Raw genomic sequence first — 16,151 nt, forward strand, 5'->3', positions numbered from 1 at the left:
AAGTCCTGTTGGAAGAGTTATGCATTCATTGATAATGTAGGTCTTGCCCATCAGACTTCATTGTTGACCCAGAAAACAAAAATATATATATCAGCTTATTTTTGGTCCAGCACTTGTGTGGATTAATCTACTGACGAGATGAAATTTTACACACTACATGGCCAACTTTAGGTGGAGAATAAAGACTTTATTATATGTCTAGGAGGAACTTACCTCGACAAACAGGGCAGCACTCTCCTTCATTGTGGAAAGGGTACGTGCAGTTTAATGCACACTCAATTGGAGAACAAGCTACAGTGCCCATCTGTAAGTAGTAAGAGACAACTGAGATTATATACACCTCATGATTACCAACTGCCTGTTACATGCACATAAAGATTCTTATTATATGTATGTGCGTGCATTATAAAGGATAGTCTGATGTTAACTACACTTACCAGACAAATGCAAGTCAGACAAGGGTCGGAAGTAGAGGGGAAGCTTTCATTGTTCCTGAATGTTCTTCTGCCATAAGAGCAACCTTCAAGGAGCAGAAGAAGACATTTTAAGCTTTTATGGCAGTGCTAGTGTTTACTTCAGTTTGTGGGTCACTATTGCTTGTTGTGAATCCTGACATGGTTGCACAAGTGGCATGCATTGAAAACGACAATAAAAAATTTAATTTTAATTTACAAGGGGGATTTCTGAGCCCGTAACTGGAATTTTTCTCTGAAAGTTACAACCCCGGGTAAGTTGAGGGGTGCTGATTCTAACCTTGCCTTATGGAATGTGAAGCATAATACAGTAAATATCACATAGACATGACTGTCCTACACTCACCCGCTGAGCAATCTGGACAGCATTGCCCCGGCACTGTGATTGGATGAGGACAGGTCTCCACGCAGTCTGTTTTTTTGCACACAATGGAGCTGTCTGCCTGAACAAAGACATACAACAACTCAGCTTATGAGAAATGGTAGAGCAATGTATCCACAACTGCTAGTTACTGAAACTATCAAATAGGCAAAAGCTGCAGCCAGCAAAGCTGATACCTAAAACCATTATCTTAGAAAATAAAACAAAAAAAGCCAACATCTTGGGCCATAAAAATGCTGCAAAAGGTTTCACCTACCTGACAAATGCAGATTGCACACGGATCTCCCGGTGACCAGATCTGGCCAATTGGAATTTCAATTCCATTATCATCAAAAGGACATCCTGGAAATAGTGCAAAAGGGAAAACACTTTTTATATAACAGAGCTATGTGTTCTATTATTCTTTTGTGACCTGCAATTTTGGAAAGAATTTTTATGGAAAGACCCCCATGAGATGTCTTTCCATAATACCAAGCGCCATGAATACAATGTACTGTAACATATTTAAACACGGAATCCACCAGTACACAAGGGTTTCCACGAACCTATGGTCTACTTAACATCAGCTACAAGGCATTATAGCACGGCAGCTTTCAGAGCATTCTTGATAATGAAATAAAGTTCCACAAAACGAAATGGGAATTTTAAAAGTAGGACACTATGCTAACATTGTGTTTTTTTACCTGTAGATCTACAAAATTCTATACCAATGATGCAACTTGTTTACTAGTGGAAAACTAAAGCTTGGTATTATGTTTTACCTTTACTAGACTAAAGGTGGCCATAGACGTAACAATTACGATCTTCCTTGGAAAAGACCGTTCCAAGAAAGATCGTTCTTTCCAATACACACGTGTAGAGCTGAATCGTCAGATACACAGGTGAGAAACAATAGAATTCTACCTGTATCTAACGATTCAGCACTAACAATGGCGATGTTTGGGTGCCTTCAATGGTGCCCGATCAAAATTTTCTGTCCAGCCCGATTGACGAGCCGTCCGATATCCAAGTCTTCTGCTGATATTGCCCGGCTCTTTTCCCAACATACACGCACCGAATATCATATGAATATTTGTTTTATACAATATTATCTGTGCTTCTATGGCCACCTTAAGGCGACCACAGACCAGTCACAAAAGTGACAATATAGAAGCTTAAATACCCTCCCCTAGATGTGACATTGGCACCAAATGAGACCACATTGCAACAGGCAATGCTCCCTCTAAGGCATGCACTCATGCAGTGCACACAAATTTTGAGGTCACCTTCCATAACAAATTTCGGTGGGCACTTTTTAAGGTTTTTTATTAATTCTGGCCTGAGCACACAGTTTTCAAAAACTGCAGACACAGGTTTAAAGGGATACTGTCATGGGGAAAAATTTTTTTTACAAAATGAATCAGTTAATAGTGCTGCTCCAGCAGAATTCTGCACTGAAATCCATTTCTCAAAAGAGCAAACACATTTTTTTATATTCAATTTTGAAATCTGACATGGGGCTAGACATTTTGTCAATTTCCCAGCTGCCCCTGGTCATGTGACTTGTGCCTGTACTTTAGGAGAGAAATGCTTTCTGGCAGGCTGCTGTTTTTCCTTCTCAATATAACTGAATGTGTCTCAGTGGGACATGGGTTTTTACTATTGATTGTTGTTCTTAGATCAACCAGGCAGCTGTTATCTGGTGTTAGGGAGCTGTTATCTGGTTACCTTCCCATTGTTCTTTTGTTTGGCTGCTGGGGGGAAGGGAGGGGGGTGATATCACTCCAACTTGCAGTACAGCAGTAAAGAGTGATTGAAGTTTATCAGAGCACAAGTCACATGACTTGGGGCAGCTGGGAAATTGACAAAATGTCTAGCCCCATGTCAGATTTCAGAATTGAATATAAAAAAATCTGTTTGCTCTTTTGAGAAATGGATTTCAGCCCAGAATTCTGCTGGAGCAGCACTATTAACTGATTCATTTTGAAAAAAAATTTTTTTTCCCATGACAGTATCCCTTTAAAATGTGCACACAAAATATTTTTTTGCACATAATTAGAGGCAACAATGTTGTTGCACCAATGGTTTCTTGTTATTGGTTACTTGTTGTTATTGGCTACTCGTTTACAGCTTTCTGATTGGATATTCTGAGGAAAACCACTACATTTTGCCTGTTTTTATCAACAATGCAGCATTTCCCCCATGATTCCAGTGTCATTGCCATCACCAGGGTGAGATATACCTAATGCAATTGCAGCTGTTGAATTAAAATAAGCACTATTGAGCTCACACAAAGAGGACACAATTGTGTTGAACATAATGCTGACATCATTTCTGGGACCTGGAGATTTTTTTTAAATATATATGATGACACCTGGTGGTATATTAAGTATATGCTTAAATTGGATAAAGATATAAATGTAGGAATTGTTGATTAGTGTATATATATATATATATATATATATATATATATATATATATATATATATATATATTGTATTATAATTAATTGGAAATTGTAAGTAATAAGGGGGACCTGGAGATTTTTTTTAAATATATATGATGACACCTGGTGGTGAGAAAGGGATACAGCGCTATATATAAAAGTGCATTAAAGATATGAATTAAATAGAGCTTGTGTTACAATCTCCAATCACATTAATTTATACAGTGTTGGACGGGGCTGCTCAGGGCCCACCACACATCCCAGGGCCCCCTGCCTCAGACGCAAAGCCCCCTCTGGCCCCCCTGCTGAGCTGTAACCCCCCTCTCTTCTTACTCCTGTGGACATGCCGGGGGGCCATGGAAGGAGGTCGGAAGTTAGGGAAAAGGCTTCATAAAGGGTAAGGGTCTGGGCTGCTGGGCCCACCGGTTGTCCTGCCGGCCCATATAGGCATTTGAGTGCCCATGCCTAGGGTGGCAACTTTAGCGAGGTGGCTATCAGTGGTCAGTATAGGAAAATAAAATTAAAAAATAGATATCCTCTACTGCAGCAGAGGGCTGGTGGGGCACTGGGTAGAAAAACGATGGGCCCCCGCTGACTAGCTGTGGCACTGTGGATGGTCCTCTGATGTAGTGCTGGTGCCCCCCCCCACCATGATATCAGAGGAAGGAGGTAAAATTAATATGTCAAGGGAGGCCGTTGAGGTCACAGCCCTGGTGGGCCCTGAACACCCTAGTCCAATGCAGGATTGGTGCATGTGCAGCCTGTAAATTACATGTGCTGAATGCCAAGGAAAGGGAGTGGGCTGAGGTCCAGTGCCTAGGGCAGCTATATATATATATATATATATATATATATATATATATATATATACATACATACATACATACATGTATCATCTTCCAGTTATCTCTTCTCTTACCTGACCTCTGCACAGGTTCCTGGCATTTAAAGCAACACTGGCCAGCCTCTAACACCCAGTCCTCTCTGGGACATTCTAAACTGGGACAAGGAATAAATGAACATTCAACTGCACCATTCTGCGGAGAAAATGAAATAAAACAATTAAGGTTGGTGGAATTAAGAGAATAAACCTGTTTTATATTATCTATGGAACATTGTGAAGGTGAGGTGGGACGAGTTGCTCAAAACAATAGTGTAGTGGTCCTCAACCAGTAGCTCACAAGTAACATGTTGCTCACCAACCCCTTGCCTGTTGCTCCCAGTGGCCTCAAAGCAGGTGCTTATTTTTTAATTACTGGTTTGGAGGCAAGATTTGGTTGCACCGGGTGTGCTGCCAAATAGAGCCTCCTGTAGACTGTCCAGATAGGGGCTACCAAACAGCAATCACAGACCATATTTGGCACCCCTGGAACTTTTTCTGGAGCAATATTATTTCTTATTAGGATGCTGAATATGATCTTGTAAAAACTATGAATCCGTTATATTTTTGACCAATATATTGATTGTGATATAAGGCAGGCTACCAATGGTTGGTGAACATTATCAGTTATCCTTAAATGTTAGGTTCTAAACATCAGCCAAAAGGCAGTCTCTGCAATTACAGTCAGTTACAGCAACATGACCCAAGCACCTGCTCAAAACACCTTCCCAACTGGTGACGCCAACTAAGCCAAAATCCCATCCCCCTTAGCAAAAACATGCCAGTTGGTGCCTAACCAGTCATTTGTTTCTGACAACCTCAGTTTCAGGTAGAACTAGACATGAAGAGCATCTCCAGGAACAAGGAAGGTTAGTTGCTTCACTACCTTGCTCTCCTTCATTCTCATATTTGGTCATCTGAACATGACCATGGAATGGTTCAGTTCCAGGCCCTTAAATTTCTTGGATGGAGCCTCCTTAAACCCCGCTAATCTGGCACAAACAGCACCAAGTAGAGTCTGCCATTTACTTGCCAGATTCAACTAAAGTACCCCTAGCATCAGAAGTTCTCTTTTGGGGGGTGTCAGGTAGATAAAAATAAAAAAGGAAATATTATTTTAGTTGTATCAGTTATAATACACGTTAGATTCTGTTAAATTGTTATAGGTTAAACAGGAACTTTGCAGACCTGACACAAACAAGAGGTGCACCCATTGTCGTCCCTGCTAAATTTGGATCCATGGGGATAAAAATGACCTTGGAATTCACATCCATCTGCAAAATAAACACATCTGTCTCCTCAGTCCATAATAAAAGGCAATTAAATATTGTAATGTGACAGTAATATAATCCTCTCTGTTATATTTATTCCAGGCTTGTTACAAGGTTTCCAAATGATCACTGGAGTATGCTCAAAGGCTTAGGTTCCCCATGCTGTAGGCAGGGCTTGCTCTTCTAGGGGGCTCAAATAATTGGATGAGGGGGCTTAAATTAAATTCAAGGATGGGCTAGACATAATACTTCACCCTCATGTTCTCATTGGCTGGGCCCCACCATCCAAAATTTTGGGCACAGATAGGGGAGCAAATCATAAACTTTGGCAGCATATGCCATAGTGATATATATAATGGCTCATTGATGATGCCCCAGGGCAGACATGCAAGACCACAAAGGGGCACAGGAACATACCCCTTAGAACTCATGAACAGAGCTTGTTTGTCTAGTAACTGGCTGCATTCTGAACCCCACATTGGCTAACAATTCAGCACAAGGTGCAGAGCATATTGATGGATGGATGCCAGCCATATCTTACTGCCTGTCATAGGGCATCGGTAAGTACAGGGCTTCAATGCAGCCTGCAAGATAGGTGATGGGCTGGGTAAGGGGCTTGCCAAACACAGATACCCCTGTATTATGGGGGCAGCCACAGTTCTCTGTGTTCTGAAACAGGGTGGGAATACCAGCAGTAATTCATTAAAGCTGGAAGACAGGGTGCAACATAATTGCAGATTGCTCCTATTTTTTGCACCCTGCCTTCAAGTTTGTAAATGACTCGTATAATGTTCTATCTAATGTCTATTATCATTGTCTATCATGTTTATTATCATTGTTTATCATGTCTATTATAACAGTATGCGAGTCAGGGTACAAGCTCAGATTCGGGGAGATTAGTCGCCCCAGGCGACAAATCTCCTCTTCTTCGGGGAGACTAATCTCCCCGAACTGCCTCCAGCCGGCTAGAATGTAAATCGCCAGAAGGTTGGCACTCGGAAAGCTTCGGTTTCCGAAGTCGCCCAAAGTTTCGTCGTGAGGCAACTTCAGGCGACTTCGGGAAATAAAGAGCTCCGAGTGCCATCCCGCCGGTGATTTTCAGTCTAGCCGGTGGGAAAGCAGGGTAGGCAGTTCGGGGAGATTAGTCGCCCCAAAGGAAGAGGAGATTTTTTCACCGGGCGACTTATCTCCCCGAATTGCACTGTGTGTGTCTGCCCTAAGACCCCCAGTATATTTCAGATAGTACATCTGGAAATGATTGACAGAATGTAATGATATCACTAACCTGGGCATCGGAGGCAGCAGTCTGATAAGAAGGGGTCAGTGCATGTAACAGGAGGACAAGAAGGGGGGATGCAGGTGACATTTCCAGCCTGATAGGACAACCAACAGATTAACTGATACATTTCACCATCATTATGTTTAATATTATTAAAAGGAAAATGTAATAGGCAAGCGCCTGCACCCAAACTGTAGTGGATGCTTAATGATTTCAATTATAAATCATTTTTTAACTTCTTTCTTACTGCGAAAACCCCCACCTACGTAGTATATCAGTAATGGATTGCAAATTATAGACTCTGAAAGTAGAGTCCACCAAGTAGAGCACGGGAAATTTTTCAGGGACTCACAGCATGAGTGTGTGTCCACAACAATAAGAAAAATGTTAGGTTGAAGAACATACAAATACAAACAATATATAAAAAAATGGAAGAAAAATTATAAAGATTATTTGTGTGCATTAAAGGCCAACTATTCAGATAGGATTTGGCAACACAATATTTGATTTTTTAAAGAAGAGGGTACATCACTTTTACAGGATTATTTACTTAAACTTGAATTAATGTAATTTTTTATTAAAACAAAGTCGACCAAACTCCCATCCACGAATTGAACTCATTTATCAATAATTTTTCTCCAAAAAGTCAGAGCAACCAAACGCTGCAACAAACTCGAGCGTCAATTCGTATTGTGCAATTGACTCTCAGAAAACTTGACTTTATCGAATTGTCAATGCGAAAACGCAACTTTATCGGATTATTGGATTTTATCGGATTATCCGGTGGCGATCACGTCAAGAAACAACAGGGACATCTGCCATTAACTTCTATATGAACTTGACAGGTTTGAGATGGAGTATTTTTGGATTCGGAGGATTTGAGGTTTTTTTCCCACAAAAAATTTGAATTTTCCCCCTTAAAACCTTGACCAGAAAAAACTGAGGTTTAATAAATGGGCCCCCTAATGTATGAAGATCTAAATTATGGAAAGACCCCATATCTGGAAAATCCTAGGTCCCAAGCATTGGGTGGCATGGGTCCAATACCTGTAGATAAAATATAGACTGTGTAGTCATTTTTTCTTATATATTTAATCCACTGCAGTTCAACAAATATTTCGTTTTCCCCTTAAAAACCTCAACCAGTTAAATTCAAGGTTTAATAAATAGCCCCTAAATGTACTGTACACACCTTTCAATGAGTATCACCAATGACATTGCTATTGATAACATCACTAAGAACTGTTTCCAAGATTATAGAACATAGGCTCTATCATTATAAACAACATCTCAGCACAATCTTTTTCTGCTGCTGCCTGTACTGAATTCCTGGAGGGTTTCTGACTGATGCAATTTCAGTGAATGCCTGGAAAAGCAAATCACATTCCCTGAGGTCTGGGCACAGAAGCTCGGAATAGAGTTTTCTGGGAGACCCCGCAATTTCTCGATATGCCAGTGTAGGGTGTTATTTTGATCTCAGACATGTTGCTTACCAAGCAGATGCAGATAGTGCAGTTGTCTGGAGAATTTGGGAAAAGCTCTCCATCTACCCTGGAAACTCCCTCAAAAAGGCATCCTGCAATAAATAAGTAGAAATGTATATTTGACAGTTTAAATGGATACAAGCATCTCCCAGCATACGTCCTACATACTCACCGTCACACAAAGGGCAGCAACTGTCAGGGTACACGACTGGGTGTGAACAGTTTGGGCTGCATGTCTTTTTTTCGCAGAATACATTCCCATCCTGAAAAATAAATATATTTAAGAAACAAGTGTAGGGACCCTGATATTTGGGGTAAATTACTCAGGCAGTTCCCTTTCTGGATTTGGACACCTAAGGGTTCTTCAGTTAACTTAGGCAGCTATGTCCCTGGCTGGGTCCACACTAGTTCATGGGGATTGTCCACTAGATGGCACTGTTTGATAATATAAAGGGCTTAGCACCATGTGGTCTGGGTCTGTCCTGAGACTTTGCCTCACTGAGAGGTACTACAGGTCCAGGTCTGCCGGTAAAGTTAGTGAAGCGTGAGATAGGGATAGTAATACAGTAATATTCACTTTAGGAGTGAAAGTCAGCCCAGGGTAGCTAGAGAGCAGATGTGGCTCCACCGAGGAGAAATAGTGGGGTTAGGACCCCGTCGTATTTGAACCACTACAGCAGGGACTACAGTGGGTAGTGGGTTGAGGACCAGATAGGGTACCAAGACCCCAGGCTGAATACAGTGGGAGAGGTGAGGACCAATTCCGGTGCCAAGATACAAGACCCCAGGCTGAGAAACCCATGCCTTAGTGCTCAACCAGAGGGATAGTGCCCAGTGAGAGTGGTAACTATTCCCCAAGTCTATTGTTGCTGATTTATATTGCATTCTACTCCGTCTGTTGTATCTTGTACGCCCTGGAGGGAATATTGCTGTTGGAGGCTACTCTATAACTACTGTGCTTGTGCCTTATGACCTTGCCCCTGTTCTCTGTTAATAAACAAGTTATAGTTTACTATAATATAATATCTGGCTGCACTGATTTACACCAGGTACCGGGAGTTGCACGGGTACACTGGGGGTCCAGGGCACACTACAAGCAGTTTTAGCCTGGTCACACACAGCCTTAATATACAGCAAAAGCTTCACCCAAGGGTGCGCTACACAAGTATGCATAATACAAAGGGGTAGCATGTGGCTTTTGTATATGGGCACCTACCTGGCAATTGCAGCCAGTACATCCAGGTTCTATCCATGTGCTGCCACTCTGATGCAGCTCTTTGTTATGCCAGCAGTGGGAAATGGGCACATGAGTGAAGGCTACTGTGGTGGTACCTGAGTGACCAATCATATTTTCTTTCAGAGGCATGTGGGAAATTCCAGAGGCTTTTTGAGCTAATGGAGGGTGGCCGATTCTGAGGTGCTGTGGACGAAGTATGACGTTAGTGTCTGCCAAAGTGCTGTGTGGTGCCGAGGTAGTAATTGTGCTGTAAATCCCTTGTGTTAACTCAGTGCTGGGCCTGAGAGTGTGAGGGTCACCAGTAGTCAGTGACCCCGATGTCTGTGGCATTATTGATGTTGGCTGGAATGGCATCCAGTTTCCATGAGTTGCCTGGGTTTCCCAAGGGAGGCCTGTGGTCTGCATTCCAACTGAAGTCTCTGCAAAATGTATAATATTAAATAAACACCTAAAGAATGTGCATTCGAGGGGCATCAAGGTTCACAAACACTTACAAAACGACATCATCCGTAGGCAATGAATGTGCAGTACATTTGAAGCTCATCAGAACCCTTATATCTACATGTTTCTTCCCACTCAACTGAACGGTATTTCATGCGCACAAAGTTGGTACATCCTTGTTGTCAACAAGCAATAAGGGAATAAAGCCAAGAAATAAAATCAGAGGTCATCAGATATCAGCATTGCCTGGTTGCAAATGGGAAATGGTGCAAATGGTGGGACAGTTCCAGTTTGTGGATTCCATAGAATATTTTTTTTTTTGATACAGTGGATTTTTCGCCAGAGGTGAATTGTCGCTGCAGTTTTGCAAATGATGGAAATTTGCAGAGAATTCGTGTCTGGTGAATTTATACCACTACCAGAAATGGGACATGAATGGGAGATGTGTGGCTCACCGGTTGCATTTTAATGTAATAATTGCCTTTGTATGGCGACTCGAGTTGATTCTCGTTGATGTCAAGAGCAAGCAGCCGGATCGAATGAGAGAGAAGGAGAAGGAGTTTGGGCTGTAGCTACAAGTACTAACTACTGGCATCAAAGTTAGCAGAAGACCGCCCACAAAAATATAACCAGCGGCTCCCTCCCAATGAAGAGAACTGACCACGAAAATCTGGAGTTGTTCAGAATAGTTAAAAATATAAAAACAGATAGAAAACCAAATGGTATTAAGAAAACAAAATGTTGAATGTTTTACTTCCCAGCCATGCAGAACTCAAGAAGCTTTGTTTGTTTCCCTGTTTTGATCATTTATGACACTCCCTGAGCAGCCCAGATCACACTGAGCATGTGCACAGTCTTGGTCTTGCAAAGATGTTTAACAAAATTACAAGATGGTGATCTCCTGTGGCCAACTTTGAAAGCATAAATCATTTGTTTGATTAGGCTTGTGGTGCAGTAACTTCATGTTTATGTTTATTATACAAAATACAGCATTTCTAGCCTTATTCTATTTTAGACTTTACTTTCCCTTTAAGTAATGGGATTTCATTTCCTAAGCATAATAAATAAAGATGGTACCTGAACAAAAATAGGAGCCCAGTGTGTTCACACAACTTCCCAGAGGACATATGGTAGCATTTTCTAAACACTCATCCACATCTAAAAGCAAAACAGACACAAATAATTGAGCAGAAAGTCCAAATACGATAAAAAAAAAACAGCTAAAACCGATGGACCTAAACTTAAAACCTTTGGATCCAAGACACATTTAATACTCTTCTACATACTATACATAATATAGAAGAAAAATTCAATTGAATATGGCACTGTGCAACAAAAACGGAATAATTGTCAGATACAAATAGTCCAACCCTTTGGTCTCCATCTGCTGAACTTAAAATATAATTCAAACCAGCAAGAATAAAACAAGTTATTTATTAATGATGTCAAAGCCGTTTCCCTACAGATTCGTTTCCACTGATCTGGACTTGGAGTTATAATAATTGTTGGTGCCTAAAATAATAGTCAGCTACAAATAGTCCAACCCTTTGACCTCCATCTGCTGAACTTAAAATATAATTCAAACAAGTTGTTTATCAAGAATAAAACAAGTTATTTATTAATGATGCCAAAGCCGTTTCCCTACAGATTCATTTTCACTGATCCATTGGACTTGGAGATATAATAAGTGTTGGTGCCTACAATAATCACAAAGAATCTTAATAATTTCTGACGCAAAATGACAAAACTCTGTGATTTTCAGATCTCTGAGAAACATCACATATACTTTTCTACAAGCTGTGCTAAACTACTTGTGGTGCTTGTGCCTGTAGATGTCACTGTGCTCAGGCTTAATCTGTGCATACTTCCTGAACAGCTTAAAAGTGAAAGCTACGGTTGTGTAATGCCTGCATGACTCTGCTAATAAACCACTGTTATACTCTACTCATCCTCGGCTGCCCAAAACATAACACTACTGTCATTACTTTAGTCTACATATCATTTCACATAGAGCTTCAGATATTCTACAGTACATGTATGGGACCTGTTATCCAGAATGCTCAGGACCTGGAGGGTTCCAGATAATGGATCTTTCCATAATTTGAATTTTCATACCTTATATCTACCAGAAAATCATTTAAACATTAGGGGGCATTTACTAAAACTCTAGTTTATCTCAGTTTTTTATTAAAACAAACTCAACCTAACTCCCATACACAAATTGAACACATTTATCAATAATTCTTCTTGAAAAAGCCGGAGAGAAAAAACTTAAAACCTCGATCAGATAAATTTGAGGTTTAATAAATGAGCCCCTAAAAAAACTCAATAGGCTGGTTTTGCCTCCAATAAGGATTAATTCTATCTAAGTTTGGATCAAGTACAAGATACTGTTTTATTATTCTACCAAAAATCCACTTTTGGGCACGCACTCGCAAACTTCTTGGAGGCGATGAAGAATTCCAAAAAAGCTTTATTTCTCACTAGTTAAAACATCTAAAGGGTTTTGTGTACAGTCACAATCAACAGATGTTTTAACTAATGTAAAATAAAGTTTTTTTGCAATTCATCACCTCCAAGAAGTTTGTGAGTGCGTGCCCAAAAGTGGATTTTTGGTTGGACGATTTCTCCCCCTGCTACGGGTTCAGGGCGTAGCACCCAGGCCTGGATTTGTGGAAAGGCCACCTAGGCCCGGGCCTAGGGCAGCAGGATTTTAGGGGGGCGGCATGTTGCCAAACCACACCCACATTGGTTCAAAAACACTGGGGATGCGCTGGAGATACAATAATTATTTAAATTCCCATTGCTCTGGTCCAGATGATGAAAATTTGTACGAATAAAGGGGAGGGGACAGGGGCGACAAACGGCATTGGGCCTAGGGGTGCCCACTATGTAAATCCGGCCCTAGTAGCACCCAAACCACCTTTGGAAAGCGATGAGTGATCCTGTATTTAAAAACTGTGCATGATACTAAACCAGCGGTGGGTTCGGGGTAAAAGCACCTGAACCACAACTTAAAATTGTTGAGCGTCTGAATGGGAAACGTATTTGAAGCCATTTGAGGGTTGTATAAATAGCTAAAGAAGACGCATAACTAAAAATAGAAATTCAAGCAGAGAATTATAGGAATTAGCAATTGAGCAATAAATTGTAAAGACTGCTTTATTACTGCAGAAAAAAAGGAAATTATTTTCAAAATTTCAAATGTATGGATGAAATGGAGTCTATGGGAATTGGCCTTTCTGTAACTGATAACAGATCCCATACCTGTAATACTTTCTCATTAAGCCATATTGTAGTCAGTATCTTGCAGTCAGTAAGACCCTATGCTGACATCATCTGGGACAAAGGGAAACTTACCAATACATGACACTTTATCTGGACCGAGCAGAAACCCAGCACGGCAAGAACAGAAGAAGCTTCCATGAGTATTGTGGCAGAAGTGTTTGCAACGGTGGGCTGTTCCTGGCCTCCGGCATTCATTTATATCTGTGCAAGAGCCATCCAAAAATATTGAGAAACTAACACAATTATTACAGCTGCTGTTTTTATTTTAAAGGGGTTGTTCACCTTTAAATTAACTTTCACTATGATGTCGAGAGCAATTTGCAAATGGTTTCCATTTTTTATTATTTGTGGTTTAAGGGTTATTTAGCTTTTTAATCAGCAGCTCTCCAGTTTGTAATTTAATCTAAAAACATGCATTGATTTGAATAAGAGACTGGAATATGAATAGGAGAGGCCTGAATAGAAAAATGAGTAATTAAAAACAGCAATAACAATAAATGTGTAGCCTTACAGAGCATTTGGTTTTCAGATGGGGTCAGTGACCCCAATTTGAAAGCTGTAAAGAGTCAGAAGAAGAAGAAGAAGTCAAATAATTCAAAAACTATAAAAAACGAAGGACATTTGAAACGTTGCTTAGACGTAGGCAACATACTAAAAGTTAGTTTAAAGGTGAATCGCCCCTTTAGGATTAAATGAATGAAGGGCAAAAAAAAAAAAACATGTGCAAAAAACAGATACAGTCTCAAATCATCATTGCAAGGAATTTGTAAAGGAGAATTAAACCCTAAAAATGAATATGGTTAAAAATGCCATATTTATTAAACTGAACTTATTGCACCAGCCTAAAGTTTCAACTTGTCAATAGCAGCAATGATCCAGGACTTCAAACTTGTCACAGGGGGTCACCATCTTGGAAAGTGTCTGTGACACTCACATGCTCAGTGGGCTCTGAGCAGCTGTTGAGAAGCTAAGCTTAGGGGTCGTCACTAATTATCCAGCAGAAAATGAGGTTGGTCTGTAATATAAGCAGATGCTACATGACTGATTATTAAATTCTGATGCTAATTGCACTGGTTTCTGTGCTGCCATGTAGTAATTATGTGTATTAATTACTAATCAGCCTTATATTGTGACAGTTCTATGTGTACTGTATATTGTGAGTGGGTCCCTAAGCTCAGCAAGTGACAGCAGCACAGAGCATGTGCAGTAAATCAGCAGAAAAGAAGATGGGGAGCTACTGGGGCATCTTTGGAGACACAGATCTTTACTGCTAAAGGGCTGTGGTTGCCTTGGGCTGGTACAGAAGCACAAAACATAATGTACAACATTTCTAGCCTATGGCTTTAGTTCTGTTAAGGTATGGGTATTGAATGACTGAAATAAGGAAATATGTTCAGGGGATGATGATCACTCTCTGAAAAGTGCTGGTTAATGTGTCAATGACATATAAAAGATATAAATAATCCATTAGTGTATATCCATTCAGTTGCACAAAATACCTGCACAGGTGTGTCCATTGCTCTGAAGAACGAACCCTGTCCCACACAAACACCTGTAGCTGCCCTGAAGGTTCTTGCATTTTTGTTGGCACAGGGATCTCTTAGTGGAGCATTCATCAATGTCTGCAGACAAAGCGAGTAATTAAGTGTAATGTTATACAACAGAAAGGGCATGATGATCATGTTGCATTTTAAAGGTCACCAACGTTTTTTGTTTTTTTTTTGTATTAAATGTATCAAAGTGTTCGGATTATCAGTGGCGGATTAACACTTTACTAAGCGGCAAAAATTCGCCAGCGACAGCTTCCCACCCATCGCAACACTCGGCCAGGCGACAATTCGCTGGTACATCATTAATTTACTAAAATGCAAAGTTTTGTCCTGGCTGACGGACGCTGGCGACTTTTCGGTAGCGTTCCTTCAGCAAAATCAAAGCGAAGATGCTCTAGCGTTCAATTCTGCATAGCACAAATTCGTTAGAGGTCAAGCTAATTTGCATACGGAAGGAAATTTAAAGTTGAATGGACGTCTTTCTGTTACATGTTGCATCTAATACATTACATTTACACTGATAACTAGACATGTCCAGGGAACCTTAATAAAGTCAATAGAGTTGTTTTAATGCCCTACACATGAGCCCACTGTAAAATAATGTTCCATATGTTAGGAAATGTATGGGGGGAAACCGGTTACACAAAAATATTTTTTTCTGACTTTTGCAGCCTATCACCCTGAAAAAAAGAAAAAGATGCCAGCATTTTTTGAACTTAGTTAAAAAAAAAACTAGTTTTTGATGTAATGATGTAAGTAACTGAAGATTGAGGAATATCTACACTCCATTGCACTTCGCCTGGTCTGAGCTGGTGAAGGCAAGTCTGACGAAAGAGGTAACGTTCAGTAAAATCCGCACTTTAGTGAATTTGTGGATTAACGTACTTTCGCCAGAGCGAAAATACGCCTGGCAATAGAGTACTAGCGTCTGTCTCTTTCGCTAGCGAAGTGATACCTGCACCCGTTAGTACATTGGTGAAGTCCCTGTGGGCGGTAACGTTGGCGAATTGTCGCCAGCGTTTACCACTTCGCCCTTTAGTAAATCAGCCCCTATCTGAGGCCCCTAGGCTAAACTTTTCCCCCCAACCCCTGCTTTCCACGTGCTGCCCCCCGTGCCTTGCTGCTTTCTGCTGGCTTGGAGACAATTTAAACAGGATTCAGGCAAGATTTAGCTAGATTTAGGCAAGAACTATTTAGATTGCGTGTCTTCTGCCGGAGACTTGGACCACATGTGCGTGCTCAACTCCAAAACCCTGAGACGAGTCTGCTTCTTCGGCGCACAGTAGATACAAAAAGAACAAAAAGCACCGCTCAAAAACTCACGTTGCCGTAGCTGCTCCCCATAAAAGTCCGAGTGCTCTGTCCCCACTGTCCACACAATTTCCACAACCAAGGAAGGACGGCACTCCGGAAAAAAACAGGTTTATTGCAGGGTCCTGCG

At 40.8% G+C, this 16,151-nt stretch overlaps 1 protein-coding gene across 1 annotated transcript in view; it reads right to left on the reverse strand.

Annotated features, from left to right (window-relative positions):
* vwce.L (von Willebrand factor C and EGF domains L homeolog) overlaps positions 1–16,151 on the reverse strand; it is a 51,780-nt gene that overhangs the window by 12,219 nt on the left and 23,410 nt on the right. Inside the window, exons 9-21 of the mRNA XM_041589940.1 lie at positions 14,660–14,782; positions 13,233–13,361; positions 10,950–11,030; positions 9,411–9,850; positions 8,367–8,457; positions 8,204–8,286; positions 6,717–6,804; positions 5,349–5,434; positions 4,200–4,317; positions 1,112–1,197; positions 820–916; positions 438–520; positions 214–304 (exon numbers count right to left, since the gene is read on the reverse strand). Of these exons, the coding sequence (XP_041445874.1) occupies positions 214–304; positions 438–520; positions 820–916; positions 1,112–1,197; positions 4,200–4,317; positions 5,349–5,434; positions 6,717–6,804; positions 8,204–8,286; positions 8,367–8,457; positions 9,411–9,850; positions 10,950–11,030; positions 13,233–13,361; positions 14,660–14,782 (1,596 nt within the window). The remainder of the gene's footprint in view (positions 1–213; positions 305–437; positions 521–819; positions 917–1,111; positions 1,198–4,199; positions 4,318–5,348; positions 5,435–6,716; positions 6,805–8,203; positions 8,287–8,366; positions 8,458–9,410; positions 9,851–10,949; positions 11,031–13,232; positions 13,362–14,659; positions 14,783–16,151) is intronic.

The sequence above is a fragment of the Xenopus laevis genome, chromosome 4L (genome assembly GCF_017654675.1).
Source record: "Xenopus laevis strain J_2021 chromosome 4L, Xenopus_laevis_v10.1, whole genome shotgun sequence".
In the NCBI taxonomy this organism is placed as follows: domain Eukaryota; kingdom Metazoa; phylum Chordata; class Amphibia; order Anura; family Pipidae; genus Xenopus; species Xenopus laevis.